Source organism: Fragaria vesca, linkage group LG4 (genome assembly GCF_000184155.1).
Source record: "Fragaria vesca subsp. vesca linkage group LG4, FraVesHawaii_1.0, whole genome shotgun sequence".
NCBI lineage: Eukaryota > Viridiplantae > Streptophyta > Magnoliopsida > Rosales > Rosaceae > Fragaria > Fragaria vesca.
The window spans coordinates 19,510,536-19,525,948 of NC_020494.1; the positions used below are offsets into that span (position 1 = coordinate 19,510,536).

The 15,413-nt window shown below is 38.5% G+C and overlaps 3 protein-coding genes across 3 annotated transcripts; all 3 read left to right on the top strand.

The window, feature by feature from the left end:
* Positions 1 to 305: 305 nt before the first annotated feature.
* Positions 306 to 7,333, top strand: LOC101306129 (phosphatidylinositol 3-kinase, root isoform-like). The gene is made up of 18 exons (XM_004297427.1): positions 306 to 417; positions 503 to 605; positions 690 to 786; positions 909 to 1,067; positions 1,169 to 1,378; positions 1,729 to 1,907; positions 2,246 to 2,393; positions 2,824 to 2,919; positions 3,277 to 3,412; positions 3,508 to 3,629; positions 4,244 to 4,438; positions 4,543 to 4,713; positions 4,793 to 4,930; positions 5,399 to 5,553; positions 6,101 to 6,244; positions 6,381 to 6,528; positions 6,621 to 6,797; positions 7,025 to 7,333. Exons 1-17 carry the CDS (start codon positions 306 to 308, stop codon positions 6,756 to 6,758), a joined length of 2,451 nt encoding a protein of 816 aa, XP_004297475.1. The 3' UTR covers positions 6,759 to 6,797; positions 7,025 to 7,333.
* A 545-nt stretch (positions 7,334 to 7,878) lies between these two features.
* On the top strand, positions 7,879 to 10,461 carry LOC101306422 (ADP-ribosylation factor 2-like). The gene is made up of 7 exons (XM_004297428.1): positions 7,879 to 7,961; positions 8,308 to 8,470; positions 8,911 to 8,981; positions 9,114 to 9,233; positions 9,655 to 9,773; positions 9,860 to 9,941; positions 10,141 to 10,461. The coding sequence occupies exons 2-7, from the start codon at positions 8,323 to 8,325 to the stop codon at positions 10,144 to 10,146; spliced, it is 546 nt and encodes a 181-aa protein (XP_004297476.1). The 5' UTR covers positions 7,879 to 7,961; positions 8,308 to 8,322; the 3' UTR covers positions 10,147 to 10,461.
* A 2,473-nt stretch (positions 10,462 to 12,934) lies between these two features.
* On the top strand, positions 12,935 to 14,586 carry LOC101306715 (galactinol synthase 1-like). The gene is made up of 4 exons (XM_004297429.1): positions 12,935 to 13,377; positions 13,455 to 13,775; positions 13,873 to 14,007; positions 14,113 to 14,586. Exons 1-4 carry the CDS (start codon positions 13,036 to 13,038, stop codon positions 14,347 to 14,349), a joined length of 1,035 nt encoding a protein of 344 aa, XP_004297477.1. The 5' UTR covers positions 12,935 to 13,035; the 3' UTR covers positions 14,350 to 14,586.
* Positions 14,587 to 15,413: the final 827 nt, after the last annotated feature.

Consider the following 15,413-nt stretch of genomic DNA (forward strand, 5'->3'; position numbering starts at 1 on the left):
CAGAGATGATCTACACAATATTATCTAGATACTAGATGGTGGAGATGAGGAAATTCGATCGAAAAGTGGTGCAAAAAATGGAAATCCGCACCAAAACCAATAGTGCGGACGTCCGTACATAATCAGTATTGTGTGTGTATATATATATATATATTATTTTTTTTTAACTGGGGTCCACTCAAGCCTTCTCCGGTTAGTTCTCCTCCCCTTTCAAATTTCCCGAACATTCAAACTCGTCTTCTCCAGCAAAACCTGAAACCCGCGAAACCCTAAAAGCTATGCAATCGCAGAGCTCCTAAGCAAAAATGAGCGGGAACGAGTTCCGGTTCTTCTTGTCCTGCGACATCAATCTTCCACTGACCTTTCGGATCGAGCGGCTCGAAGGAACTCTGACCCGGCCCAAATCCGCAACCGCCGGTACGTTTTTCAAGCTCAATTTCCCGTCCGGTTAAATTTTCCGATCAATTAAGTTTTGCTCGATTCAATTTTGTGTGATATGCAGATGTTGATCCGACTCCGGCGACGGAGGAGAAAAGATCGGAGCTCTATGTGGAGTGCGCACTGTACATTGATGGTGCTCCGTTTGGCTTGCCCACTCGGACCAGGTTTTAACCCCTCCACTGATTTCTACTACTTCAATTTTGTCAATTGCTAGTGTTTTTACTTTTCGAATTTGATTTTTTTACCAGGCTGGAATCTTCTGGACCTTCTTATTGTTGGAACGAGCTCATTACTCTGAGTACTAAGTATAGGGACTTGACTGGTCACTCACAGCTTGCTTTAACTGTATGTATTCTCGGTTTCAGTTCGTGTATTGTAGCTCAAATTTAGTGTTTCTAGTTGTGTTTGGTGTTGTGAAGTGAGTATCTGTGTGCTCCATTTGATTTTCGGTGGAATTGGTGGTTTAGGTTTGGGATGTTTCGTGTGGGAAAGATGAAGGGTTGATTGGTGGCGCTACGATTCTTCTGTTTAATAACAAAAAGCAACTCAAAACAGGGAAGCAGAAGCTGAGGCTTTGGCAAGGAAAATTAGCTGATGGATCATTTCCTACTTCGACTCCTGGGAAGGTCTAAAGCATTTCTCGCTAAGCAATTGAGAGTTGTTTATTTGAGTTTATGGTTCTTGGAAACCATATGGCCACTTCTGAATTTGTTTTATCTTCTTATAGGTCCCAAGGAATGAACGTGGGGAGTTGGAACGATTGGAGAAGCTAATGAATAAGTATGAGAGGGGACAGATCCAATGTGTTGATTGGCTGGACCGCCTTGCCTTTAAAGCTATGGAGAGAATAAAGGAACGTGAAAGCTCTAAAAATGGAAGTTTGCATTTGTACCTGGTTGTCGATTTCTGTAGTTTTGAGCATCGTGTTGTTTTCCAGGTAACCCCAGTCTGCAACTAGTTTAAAGTTTTCAAATCTACTTGTTGGCTGATAAGTACATGTACTATGATCTATATGGTTGCTGTTGATAAGTTTATTTATGCGAGTAGTTTTATGTTTTCCAATACGAGCAGTATAGGTATTGATATAATATTGTCACTAGGTTGATAGCATTTTTTCTACCAAAATTGACCATGTAAGATGTTAAGGGTGCTTAGTTCTTATATGAATTCATTGTACTGTTCGACCTCAACATTACTTGTTATCGTATCTTGAAATGATTATCAAGTTCTTATGTTCTCTGTTCATGATTATCTTCATAGCAGCAACATTTATTTGTTCAAATGTAGGAATCAGGAGCAAATTTCTTACTACCATCCCCTATAGCTTCCACAAATGAAATTGTCACTGTATGGGACCCGGAGCTGGGAAGAATAAACCCATCAGAGCACAAGCAACTAAAACTTGCAAGGAGCTTAACCCGTGGTATCATTGATAGGGATTTGAAGCCTAGCTCCAATGAGAGAAAGTAAGTTTGAAATTCTAAATACATTTAAAAGGTTTTCATTGTTTTCAGTTCCTCAATTCGTAACCCACATACTCATGTACTGGTAATTAGTTTGACTCTGAGTTTTGTTCTACTGTTATGGTATACAGTATAGACATGCATGTATTTCACATTTGGGATTGTCGTAGTTTAGTGGATGAATTAATTGTCATTTTATTTTGCTTTTGTCTTATTTAAGGACCAGTCTTCCTATTTTAGCCGCTTTTGCCTTTCATCAGCACTGCTATATTGTTTCGCTGATTCAGCTCATTTTTGATAATTTAGAGGTATATAATTTTTCTTCTACCTCTTTCTGTTAGGTCGATACAGAGGATTCTAAAGTACCCTCCAACAAGGACACTGAGTGGTGACGAAAGACAGCTGCTGTGGAAATTTCGTTTCTCCTTGATGTCTGAGAAGAGGGCCCTCACAAAGTTCCTCAAATGTGTTGAATGGAGCGATGTTCAGGTCAGCGTCTCTTTCTTCTCTCTCTTCCGCATCGTCTTCTCTCAGCCATTAGTTTATGGGCCTTATTAGTATGCCATTGCAGTTTTACTCAATTCCTAGAATTGGTTGGTTTCATTACTCTTGTTTCCAGTGTTTTTAAGTGCTTATGTGTAAAAGGAAGTTGTGTAAGCTGCAGGCAGCTAGTAGCTTCATATATGTGTATTCACGTGCCAAATAGGATATTGCACTTCTTGCAATTTGAACAACTGTTGCACTTGCACCAGAATAACAATCACTCAATTCTTGTTTTTGACATGCTATCGTCTTATTTATATAGCTAGGTTGTTCTTTTTACAGTTTGTGCCTGCATGTGTTTTTATTTTATTTTTGTTAATCATGAATAATAGTAAGTATATTAACATTTTAAGATTTTCAAATTATGTATCTGCAGGAAGCAAAGCAAGCATTAGAATTGATGGGCAGATGGGAAATGATTGATGTTTGCGATGCGTTGGAGCTCTTATCTCCTGTTTTCGAAAGTGAAGAGGTGGGCTGTTTGATCTGAAGTTGTCTTTTTAATCCAGATCAGTACAACTTGAGTTTACAACGACATTTATCTATCTTTTTTGTGCTCTGGTTTAAACTATGTTGTGATAACTGATAATTGATTGCACTAAATATAGTAAAAAAAAATTTATTTTTAATATCTTGCATCTGCAGTCAGTACTTTATTCAATCAATTTCATGCTGTCATATGATGTCATAAATAGTTAGAATTTGGTCAGTCTTCTGTGATGTGGAAACTGCGTTATGCTGTGACACAAATAGCTCAGAGGTATTGGTTCAGTTAGTAGTTTTGACATTTTATTGGAAACTGAAGTATGCTCAACTTACCTTCTACTAGGTTCGTGCTTATGCTGTCAGTGTGCTTGAAAGAGCTGATGACGAAGAACTCCAGTGCTACTTACTTCAACTGGTTCAAGCACTTCGATTTGAGCGCTCTGATAAATCCTGCCTGTCTCATTTCCTTGTTCAGCGTGGTATGCTACTATGAATGCATGTTCAATCGCTAAACATCACATTATCTTAAGTTTAGTTTATGGTATCTTGATGATTGTACCTTGGACTCTGACAGCATTACGAAACATTGAGTTGGCTAGCTTTCTTCGCTGGTATGTTGCAGTTGAACTTCATGATCCAGCATATGCGAAGCGTTTTTACTGTACCTATGAAATTCTGGAAGAGAATATGATGAAGGTTAGATTTCATAAGTTTTTCATAATATTAACGGATTCAAGAAGTGACCCTTTTACAACTTGAAAGGGGCTTTTGGGTTTTTCTATCTATTGTGTGAATATGATAATCTAGTTATTAAATTTTTAAGACTCAAATTTTCTTGCACTTTCCACATCTTCACCTTTCCAGTCTGAAGCCAGTAGTGGAAAGAAACCTTATAGTATGGGAGAGAAACTTTCTATTGAATGACACAAAGTTATGTGCATATACAAGTGACAAGATAGATAGAAAGGAGCGTCGGTACATGTCAGATATTTCTTTACAGATTATATTTGCATTGCTATACCATAAGTATGTTAAAGGTCAATTAACCTACACCGACTTTAGAGTTTATTTCAATTAAGAGATATGCGACTCCTCTCTTTCACACACACACACACACAGATGCAGTGACGATAAATAATCAAGAGATAGGAAATGGATAGTTTATTTATTTCAACGCACATTGGTGTTTGTGTGAATGAAGTATGAAGCAAAACTGTATCAACTTAATACTGATTAATTAATAGTTCATGATGTTGAACATGTTTAATGGACACTTGTCTCAGAAGTATAACTATATACTCTTTATGCAGTTGTCAGCTGGTATGCATGGAGATGAGGATGGTTTTAAATTGTGGCAAAGTTTGGTGCGTCAGACTGAATTGACTGCACAACTGTGTTCAATTACGAGAGATGTAAGAAACGTACGTGGCAATACTCAGAAGAAAATTGAAAAGCTTAGACAGCTGCTTTCTGGTCTTCTTAGTGAACTCACATATTTTGAAGAGGTATTGCTTTGGTTGGAGTTCAATGCGTCCTAATTATTTTCATCTATGTGATTATGAATCCATCTAGTCGTGATGTGCTGATGCTTTGGTCTACAAAATTTTAGCCGATTAGGTCACCACTGGCCCCAGGAGTCCTCATCACTGGAATCATACCATCCGAGTCATCAATATTCAAAAGTGCACTGCATCCTCTTCGCTTGACTTTCCGAGCAGCCAATGGGGGCAGTTGCAAAGTTATCTTCAAGAAGGGGGATGACATGCGCCAGGACCAATTGGTAAGAATTTCTCTCATGCATGCTCGTGTGTGTGCATGTGCACATTAGAACTGTGATTAAGTGATCTGTGGTCTTGTAGGTTGTTCAAATGGTATCTCTCATGGATCGATTGCTCAAGAATGAAAATCTGGATCTTCACTTAACTCCTTATAAGGTTCTTGCAACTGGGCAAGACGAAGGAATGATGGAGTTCATTCCATCCCGCACGCTAGCGCTGGTATTAAATCCTTTTAAGTTTCTTCTTGGATGTAGAAGTCTTCTAACTTGTCATAGTTATTGATGACCTTGTTTCGTTTTATCCTAATTTGCAAATGATTGGTATATGCATGTAAATTATGAAGCTTTATGAGTCCGGGACTTCCTCTGAGAAACAATGTAAAACAGTTAGTTGTAGTGGCCTTTTTTGGCTGGATGGTTAAAATTTGTGGCCTTCTACTAGTTGTGTAGGCTATTTAGGCAATTGAATACTGTCCTAGGCCTTCTTTCAAGGATGTGCATGTATTAAATGTTAATTATCAATATTTCTAAGAAGTTACTAAATTCATGTTCTCTTACAACAGAAGTTTGAAAGTAGATTGTTGTCAATCTGATTAATAATGTTCCAGAGTTGTTCTTCAAATGAAGTATTATACTAATTGTAGCTTGTAATTGGATATTGATTGGTAAAATGTTTTCTCTTTTCCAGATTCTCTCAGAGCATAGAAGTATTACGAGCTACCTGCAGAAGTTTCATCCAGATGAGCATGGACCATTTGGTATTACTGCCACCTGTCTGGAAACATTCATAAAAAGCTGTGCTGGCTACTCTGTTATCACATATGTATTGGGCATTGGAGACAGGTGAAGATGCAAATGTGATCACATGTGCATTCGAACGATCTGGCACGCGCGCGCACACACACACACACACACGCACGCACACGCACACACACACACGCACACACACGCACTCACACGCACTCACTCGCACTCACTCACACGCACTCACACGCACTCAAACACACTCTCACACACACTCACACACTGTTTTTGCTGCCTCTAGTTCATGTGTACAGAACGTTGTCTACCCTTGGAAACTTTTAAGTTGCAATATTAGGAAAACCCCACAACTAAAAACATAAAGAGAATGCAAAAAGAGCTGGAGCAAAAGGTTATTAGCATCATATGAATTTGGGATATTGGATACTCTTACTTGCTCAAGGTCTCTAATTCTGCTATATCCTGTAACTATAGTGAACCCTTCTGAATCAGTAAACTGTACCGAGATTTGCACAATATTTATCTTCATCATTCCATCTGAATCATATAGGGGATGTTGGTTTTCTACTTTATATGATTGTTCCTATTATACCAGATGCAGCTTATAACATTATCTATTTGTCTGTAGGCATCTTGACAACCTTCTCCTTAGGGATGATGGAAGCCTTTTCCATGTTGATTTTGGCTTCATTCTTGGTCGTGATCCAAAGCCATTTCCACCACCAATGAAGCTTTGCAAAGAAATGGTTGAAGCTATGGGTGGAGCTGAAAGGTATTTTATGATTAAATTCGACACTTTGATGCTTATGTACTATTTCAGGCTTGCTGAACAGAATCCCATTAGATGTAGGAAATGGGATTCATACAAACATTATGCAAATCTTTGATTTCTTTCATTCCTTTTGCAGCCAGTACTATACTAGGTTCAAGTCCTATTGTTGTGAAGCATACAACATAATTCGGAAATCTAGTAACCTGATCTTGAATCTTTTTCATCTAATGGCGGGTTCCAACATTCCTGACATAGCTTCTGATCCTGAAAAAGGCATCCTCAAGGTGACTTCCTTTATGATTGTAATCTTATTTATGTTCTTAAGTCTGTAAACTTTGGCCGGTTTGTTTGACTGTGGCTCTTTTGATGGCTATAGCTCCAGGAGAAATTCCGGTTGGACTTGGATGATGAAGCCTGCATACATTTTTTCCAAGACTTGATCAATGAGAGTGTTAGTGCACTGTTTCCTCAAATGGTTGAGACCATTCATCGGTGGGCTCAATATTGGCGCTGATCCCTGTATAAGGTGACATTAGAATTTCTTTAGTTACAGGTCAGTTTACTTCTGTTCTCGGATTTCTATCCAATTCCTGTTTTGTTTTACAAGTCTGGAAAAATCCCAACTCTTTAGTGATGCTGAAATTGGTTTCTGATTTAATCTGGTTTCTGCGTTGAATACATACCTTATGACCAAATCTGGTTTATACACAGACAGCTATAGATCCTGCAAAGACGAGTGTGTTAAAGTCCTTTTTATTTTTTGTTTTGGTCGTTTTACAGGTTCAGATCTGTAGCATGTTTAAGATGGTAGTTTGGTCCAGATTGCAGAAGACAAAGAAGAAGCATGTTGTGCATAGCTGTATATAAATTATTATCTCCTTCACCTTCTAATGTAGGTTTGGTCAATGACTGAAGATGCATGTTGTAACTTAATGAACAACTGTATATAAGTTCCTATCATTGTGTCGGTTCAAATTCCCCATTGTGGAACTATTTTTTAATTATTAGATGTAGATCTCACAAAATATATGAACAGCCAATACAAATCTTGAATGTGTTTCAAATCTAAGCTATAGTTTTAGAATGCTCATTCAATATCAAATCTTGTATTCTTAGTGTAAGGATTCCCTAATATGGTAACTCAATTCCGGTTTAGGATAATTCTGATGTTCACTCAGCTCATTAACCCACCTGTAAAGTACCCTAATTGTGCATCGTAGTACAGTGTTTGGTCATTTTGACAGCTTCGTGAGTCGAACATGGGTTAATACGTTTCTACCTTTAAGAGTTCATAATCTAAAACCTTGACGTTTCAAAACACATTGTTTCTAGAAATCAAGAAGAGGGGAGTCGCCATTTGGGGAATTTTCAATCGTAATCACCAGCATAAAGCAGCAATGAGCATGACTTCGATTGGTGAAGTCTTTAACTCAATCATATCGTTCATATGTATATATTGCAGGCTTAATATTAACGCAAAGTAGATGAGGCGTCAATCAGTGATTGGACCCCTACCGTCACCCGCAGGCATCACATAAACCCCTGGGCATTTTCGTAATTTGCGGTTCGAAAATAGCCTGGTGCCGGGAAAGCCCCCATTTATTTTGGTCTCTCATTTATAACCCCCCAAGTTGACGACCCTCACAAATTTAAGCGTCCTCTCTCTCTTCTCTCTCTCTCTCTCGCTTTTAGATCCCTCTGTGAAATCTCATCGAAGGTAAATTTTCCAGCTCTCAGATCTCTACCTCTATTCACAATTCTCTCGCATTTTGATCCTTCTCGGTTCGATCTTCGATCTCAATTCTCCTTTTTACTGTTAGATTTCTGCTTTATACGCTTGAATTCTGCTTAGCTTTTTCTCTGATTCGAAGATCATGCGTTTTGATCATTCGGATCTCTAAAACTATGCTCGAATTGCTTTAGCGAGTGTTGCTTTTGGAGCCTGTGGTGTTCTGATGGCATTTCTGCATTGCTTTTGCATCGATTTACTTCAGATCTGCTCGATCTGTTTATATTGATGGCTTCGTTGTTCTTACTGTTTGATTTTGGTTGTGAATGTGCAGGGATCCGCAGTCAGAATGGGGCTCACGTTCACGAAGCTGTTCAGCCGGCTTTTCGCCAAGAAAGAGATGCGAATTCTGATGGTCGGTCTCGATGCCGCTGGTAAGACCACCATCCTGTACAAGCTCAAGCTCGGTGAGATCGTCACGACGATTCCTACTATCGGTGAGTTCTCTCCTTCCAGGCTTGTGCATTGTGTGTGATGATATGATGTGCTGTGTTAACTATGTCGCTGTGGTTGATACATGCTTGACATAGCTCAACTTTGATCTGAAATTTGCTGCAACTGCTTAATCTGTTATGAATTTGAATAATGTTAGATTGGATTGTTCATATTGAGTTCTAGGATAACTAGGTTGTGAAAATGTCAAGATGGATTTGTTTGGATCCAGTAGAATTTCCCATCAAATTAGTGGCTGAAAATCAGTTTTGGACGGAAAGTGTAGTGGAATATCCAATTTGATCATGTCATATGATGTTTACGAGGTTGCATTGTGAATTTCAATGATCCTGATGATCCTATGTGACGTTGATTAGGTTGTGATGCTTTTAGATTGTTGCAATTGTGAAATTCAAGGACTAATAATAAAATTGATGATTGACAGGATTTAATGTTGAGACCGTGGAATACAAGAACATCAGCTTCACAGTCTGGGATGTCGGGGGTCAGGACAAGGTATGAAGTTAGTGATTGTTAAAGAGGGACATGGAGTGAATTGAAGTTTAAGTTGGCTTATATCTGAACATTTGGAGTGCTTTCTTGTATCTAAATGGCCTGACAGGTTTTTATTGCCCATTTTCCTTTCAGATCCGACCTTTGTGGAGGCACTACTTCCAGAACACACAGGGTCTTATCTTTGTTGTGGACAGCAATGACAGAGACCGTGTTGTGGAGGCTAGGGATGAATTGCACAGGATGTTGAATGAGGTTTGTTCTCATCTTCCAAGAGCATTTCTGTGCAGACATTTTTAACTTTGAATATATTATAAAGTTCTAGATTAGAGAAATGAATGCCAGTGGCTTAAGTATCATGCTTTACCTTGCATGTGTATGCCTCAGATGTGAGTTGGAAACTTGTGTGGCATTGTTTTCTTCCTGAAATGGACTTGTATAAATATCTTGACCAACCTGCTACTCTGCTTTAGATTTGCCTATTATGCGTAATCAATGATCTTTTTTTTTCACTGGACTTGTGTGCTTTAGTAGGATCATGTTAATTTGAAGCTCCATTCTTTCTTCCCATTATCTGCTCCCGTCCTCTTTTGAGGTTTTATATGAGTTGGATTGGATGTATTAGGATTTGCAGTTGGTTTCTTTTCCATGTTCTAATTATAGGTTCTGGTTTCAGGATGAGCTGCGAGAAGCTGTGTTGCTTGTTTTTGCCAACAAACAGGATCTCCCCAACGCAATGAATGCTGCTGAAATTACTGATAAGCTTGGCCTCCACTCTCTCCGACAGCGTCACTGGTAATTTCATGACCTTCATGTTTCTCCTTCCCTTCTGTCATTCACTCTATCATCTTTATTCTAATATTCGTCTTTTGTCTCTACAGGTACATCCAGAGCACTTGTGCAACATCTGGAGAGGGTCTATATGAAGGCCTGGATTGGCTCTCCAACAACATTGCTAACAAGGTAATTACTGATTTCTATTTCACAATGTTTAGAAATTTTTCAGAGCGAAAAATGTTTAACCAACCAAGATTACTATTTTATGTAGCATTGTTGCTAGCTTATATTTTACCTTTGGAAAATACTGATGTCGTTTTGATCGTTCATTTTCTTGAACATGTGAATTCCCTTCATCTTTTCTTATGCACTACTGTAATTGCAGGCTTGATCCCTATTTGGGTATCGTTTTGAGGATTGGCAATTCTGGATGCAGGGGTGAATATTATCTAGTTCGTTTTTGGTTTCTTTGAGACGATTGAATTTGTTGTTAAATCTATTTCTCCCGGAAATGGTCATTTCATTCGTAGGACCTTTAATTGTTATATTTGTAATAGAAGAAGAATGGTTGGTCAAATGTATACATTTGAGCTTTTGATTGAATTTGGATACAGTGTTCCGAGTTGTAATTGGATACCCTCCTTACCTTCTAAGTTACCTTTGCCTTTTTCTTTTCTTTGCTATATATTCAGTCTTCTTTTATTTTATTTTGTAAGCTGGTTGAGTGCTGTTTTATATTCTTTTCTGCAAATTCTTCTGAGCCTGACTTATTCTTTATAAAATCGTCGGCTTTCTAGGTCCCAAGATCTTATAGTTATTCCTATTTTAATATGTGACTTGCAATTTTTGACGGTTCCACAAATTTTGGACTTCTACAAATAGGAAGCAGATTCTTGTTCTTGGTTGGAATGTGATTATGTGAACCCTTACACCACGAATAACTGAATATTCCAAGTCGTACATTTACAATGAACAAAGCTCTTTTTCCGTCGACGTTTTTGCACGACTGAGACTAGAGGCTATGCTTTGCTTTCTTGTATGACACACATGTTTGAATTTCGTTGCCATCTATAGTTCCAAGAGATGCGAAACCACAAACTGAATTCTAGAAAGGCAATCCATTTCTTGGTTCCCAGCCCCTCACAGAGGTTTGGGACCCTTGAGGGAGTCCTCTCGATTGTTCTTAAACTTCCGTTTTGGTCCACTTAATGACTTAAGTGATCTATAACTATGTCTAGGCTCCACTCAAAATCTCAAATATCCCCATGTAACACCAAATCTCATTTTTGTAGTCTAGTGTTACTTTGGGCCATCAAGCTGAAGGCGTATGCTTGATCCTTGTCCACGGGACACCCTTTTCATCGAGGCAGTCGACGGGAAAGACATTTGGGAGAGTCTGCCGTGTCATCACCACTCAAAACTAATGAAGTAAATACCATGTTATGAGGTGAAAGATAGAATTTTATTCCGATATAAATGAAGGTTCAGAGTAATTCCAAAGGCAATAATGAAAGGGTTATGGCCCTTATGGGCATGAGCATCATGGAGAGCATCTGCTATACTAGTCATTCTCATGCAAAGCATACATACAAAGTCGACACTCTTTGTCCACCTACATGCGCCTCTTGGCATCTTTGAGGGTGCGTGTGAGCCTGTCACCGCTCTCACCCTTTTGTCCCAGGAGAACCAGGACCAGCCAAGTATGCTGCTGCCTTAGCTAGTAGAAAATATGTAGTTCATATAACAATTATGCATGATAACTCTAGCTAGTAGTACTAAATCCTACAAACTTCCCTCCTTTACAAGAATAAGATTAAGATTAAGAGGAGTAATATGATTGTATGACTTCAATGGTTCCCATCGTTTCACCCAGTAATCTCGTAGAAGACATACAACGTTCTATAGTTACGATAGCAAGTTTGGTGTTGGATCTCTACCTCATGTTAAAGATGGCAGTGAAGGATTCCTACCCCGACAAAGTATGGTGAGACAATTTAAAGCTTTTGTACTGTAACTATCACAGATTCACAGTAGGGCATAGGCTACTTGTAACAGAAGAAATGTCATTCCTATATAACAGTTAACTTCTGATGCAAACTGATCACTATAGTTAGACCGAACCGATCGAATACAGAGATGCTCGATCATATACTTTTCATATTATTGATCGATCGGATCTCCAAGCTCTCAGTACACACTCCCTCTTAATTCCTTTTGTCTGTCTTTAAGGGCTCAACTGCATGCCCTAGATGAGGAATTCTTGGAGATCTGCAAACTAACGTGCCTCATGATTGTTCTTCAAGCTAGATTATTCTTCAAGCTTCTGCTTTCTGAACAAGCAGATTGATGATCCTGCAGGCATCTTCTTTTCTCTTTTTCTTACTCTCTCTGTCTTTGAAGGGGTTGGTAGTACGTACTTGGGTCCGACGTGCCTATATATCTGATTCGATCAACTTTGAAGTTACAGATCTGTTTTTTTTTTTTGAATAGTAGATCTGTTTCTGTATAACATGAATAAACTCTTCTCAGACACGATACACAAATCAAATAGTAGAACAGATCGATGCCTTCTTTCAATATATTTACTTGAGTCTCTTTAATTATATGATCTATATATGCATGTACGTGTTTCAGATGTTTCACATTGAAAAACTGAATATTATTATAAGCTCATAGGCATTATGCTAGATTTATTTGCCTGAGAATGACAGTATGCTAGATTTGCATCTCATGTTTCAAACTAATGGATCCCATTGAGTTTGAGCCTACAAGCAAATAAAGCTAGGCTAAGATATAATTTTCTTTTAAGTTCAGTATAAGAAAATGACTCTCCCACTTGATGATGCTCCATACATATCTATTGCCCCCACAGCAAGTAATCACATAAAAATACTATTGGAGCATCACTTTCCAAATTTTTGAACCATATGACCTTTAACCCTTCTTCCTTGAATCTTGATGATAAGCCTTAGCTATAGATGATTGGTGGGTTGAACACCAAACACTGTTCATTCATTTTTTTTTGCATTGGGTGTTTTTTCCTTTGAACATTAACTAATAAAAATTCTAGGACCATGTATCATTTCCATTTGAGTTTCATTTCGGATTCATTTCACGTGCATCTTCTCTTCATTTGCGTTCTATTTAAGTCAAGCCTTGGGTCGACTGCAACCTAGGAACAAAGGTTAGTAAGGTTTGGCTTCCTCAGTGTAGCCTTCATCAACCTTTGCTTTCCCTACACTCCTCATCACTTCATCAACCTTTTCACTCAATCTTCTCAATGGCACCACCTGAAGTTCCGGTAGATGTGTTCACCGCCACGAACAAGGTCTCAAAGTTGAGCTCAGGCTACTCCAAGAAGAGGGCCTATGTCACATTCTTGGCCGGTAATGGTGATTATGTCAAAGGAGTAGTCGGATTGTCTAAGGGTTTGCGCAAGGTGAAGGCTGCTTACCCTCTTGTGGTTGCAATATTGCCTGACGTCCCCGAAGAACACCGTGAGATTTTGAGGTCTCAAGGTTGTATTGTTCGTGAGATCGTGCCTATCTATCCTCCTAAGAACCAAGTCGAGTTTGCTATGGCATACTATGTCATCAACTACTCCAAGCTCCGGATTTGGAATGTAAGTATACGTAAAATATCTAACATGTTATGTTGTCTATGAATTCCGAACATGTTCTAATAGTATTATGTATGCAGTTTGAGGAGTATAGCAAGATGATATATTTGGATGCGGACATCCAAGTGTACAACAACATAGATCATCTCTTTGACACTCCTGATGGATACTTCTATGCTGTGATGGATTGCTTCTGTGAGAAAACATGGAGTCACTCGCCGCAGTACAAAGTTGGGTATTGCCAGCAGTGCCCTGACAAGGTTACATGGCCGGCAGAGATGGGTTCTCCTCCTCCTTTGTATTTCAACGCCGGCATGTTTGTGTTCGAGCCTAATCAATTAACCTACGAAAGCCTTCTTGAGACTCTCCTTGTTGTTCCCCCCACACCTTTTGCTGAGCAAGTGAGTGTAATTCGATCTGTAATGAAAATGATTTGCATTTTCTGTTTTCTTGTCCACATTTCTTATTCATTATTATCTGGTGTTCAAAATTATGCAGGATTTCTTGAACATGTTCTTCCAAAAGACTTACAAGCCCATCCCTCTTGCATACAACCTAGTTCTGGCCATGCTGTGGCGCCACCCCGAGAATGTGAAGCTTGATGAAGTAAACGTTGTCCACTACTGTGCTGCTGTAAGTAGGCATGGTTTTACCTTCAAATAACTCATTACTTTCGAATTTCACAACATCATTAAGCTAATTATATAAATTTGTGTCACTAATTATATATTTATATAGGGATCAAAACCATGGAGGTACACCGGCGTAGAAGAGAACATGCAGAGAGAGGACATCAAGATGTTAGTAGCAAAATGGTGGGAAGTTTATAACGACGAGTCCCTGGACTTCAAGGCTGATCAAACTACTCCGGCAGCCGCAGAGGAAGATCAAACTTTCTCCAAGTCGTCCATCATGGCTTCGATGCCTCATGAGCCTGCCATGATGACCTACATTCCTGCACCCACTGCTGCTTGAAATATTAATTATCTTGAGATATTTCTTGTAATAGTCCTAAAAGTTGGTGTGATCAGAACTAATCATCTCCTTTGCTCTTTTTTGGGTTGCTTGGCCTTCATTTTCTTGGTGCCCAGAGTACACAGAAACCACATACCTATATACATGATATTTTTACCTCTTTGGCAAAAGGAAGTATAACTTTTCTCTTGGTGTATGTTTTAGGACTTCACTTAATATACATGTTTTATAGTTTCTACTTGTAGCCCGTCTTCAAAAAATAGTTTCTACTTGTAGCAGTTGTTTTCACTTGGCTCAAAAATCAACATTTGAATAACCCATAATCCATCCTGGCCAACTAAGAAAGAGTTTGTGGGCTAGGTCTGTGGATAACCCGATAATTTTGCAATAGTTTTGAGCACGATGCCGACGTTACGCCTTTTTTATCTCTATTATAATAAAGCGATTAAGCGAATACTTTTTAAATCATCAAATTATAAACTTGCTTCAGGATGAATTATTAAGAGAATAAAAGATAGAAAAAAAATAAAGAATCATCATTTTATTTATTAATATGAACCCTTTATATAGAAAATTACATAACACCCTTAGGTGTTGTAAAAGAAAACATATCTACGAAATCATGATTTCTTCTTTAAGTAGCATTTGACCAAGGCACACACTTGTAAAATTCTGGTATCTCTGATCTGTTAAATTCTGGTCAAGATAACAAAACACATGTTTCACCATTAGACGGAGGAAGGCCATTTGGATAGAAACCACAACATGCACATCACTACAGTAATGTAGATAATAAATCCATATATAGCGTCCCAATATGGAGCTGTAAACCGGCTATTATATACAAAGCGCGGGCACCACGTCTAGTGGAACTCCATGTTATCATCTTCATCAAATACAATAATAAAAGCAACTATGATGTCGATGGTATTTATTGAGGATCCGGATTCTCTGCTTGAATTTAAGTTGCTTGAATTTACTTGGATGTCTTATAATCATTAGATGAAGTAAATATGACATAAAGATGACATTGTGGTCTTAGATTGTACTCAATCAAATAGTTA

What these genes read in the sequence shown, in the direction of transcription:
- LOC101306129 (XM_004297427.1), top strand. Translation starts at nt 306, where the DNA reads ATGAGCGGGAACGAGTTCCGGTTCTTCTTGTCCTGCGACATCAATCTT. An exon ending in ACATGCGCCAGGACCAATTG is followed by an intron (nt 4,714 to 4,792) that starts GTAAGAATTTCT and finishes GTGGTCTTGTAG; the next exon opens with GTTGTTCAAATGGTATCTCT. An exon ending in GTATTGGGCATTGGAGACAG is followed by an intron (nt 5,554 to 6,100) that starts GTGAAGATGCAA and finishes ATTTGTCTGTAG; the next exon opens with GCATCTTGACAACCTTCTCC.
- LOC101306422 (XM_004297428.1), top strand. Translation starts at nt 8,323, where the DNA reads ATGGGGCTCACGTTCACGAAGCTGTTCAGCCGGCTTTTCGCCAAGAAA. An exon ending in CACGACGATTCCTACTATCG is followed by an intron (nt 8,471 to 8,910) that starts GTGAGTTCTCTC and finishes GATGATTGACAG; the next exon opens with GATTTAATGTTGAGACCGTG. An exon ending in ATGTCGGGGGTCAGGACAAG is followed by an intron (nt 8,982 to 9,113) that starts GTATGAAGTTAG and finishes TTTTCCTTTCAG; the next exon opens with ATCCGACCTTTGTGGAGGCA.
- LOC101306715 (XM_004297429.1), top strand. Translation starts at nt 13,036, where the DNA reads ATGGCACCACCTGAAGTTCCGGTAGATGTGTTCACCGCCACGAACAAG. An exon ending in CCAAGCTCCGGATTTGGAAT is followed by an intron (nt 13,378 to 13,454) that starts GTAAGTATACGT and finishes TTATGTATGCAG; the next exon opens with TTTGAGGAGTATAGCAAGAT. An exon ending in CCACACCTTTTGCTGAGCAA is followed by an intron (nt 13,776 to 13,872) that starts GTGAGTGTAATT and finishes AAAATTATGCAG; the next exon opens with GATTTCTTGAACATGTTCTT.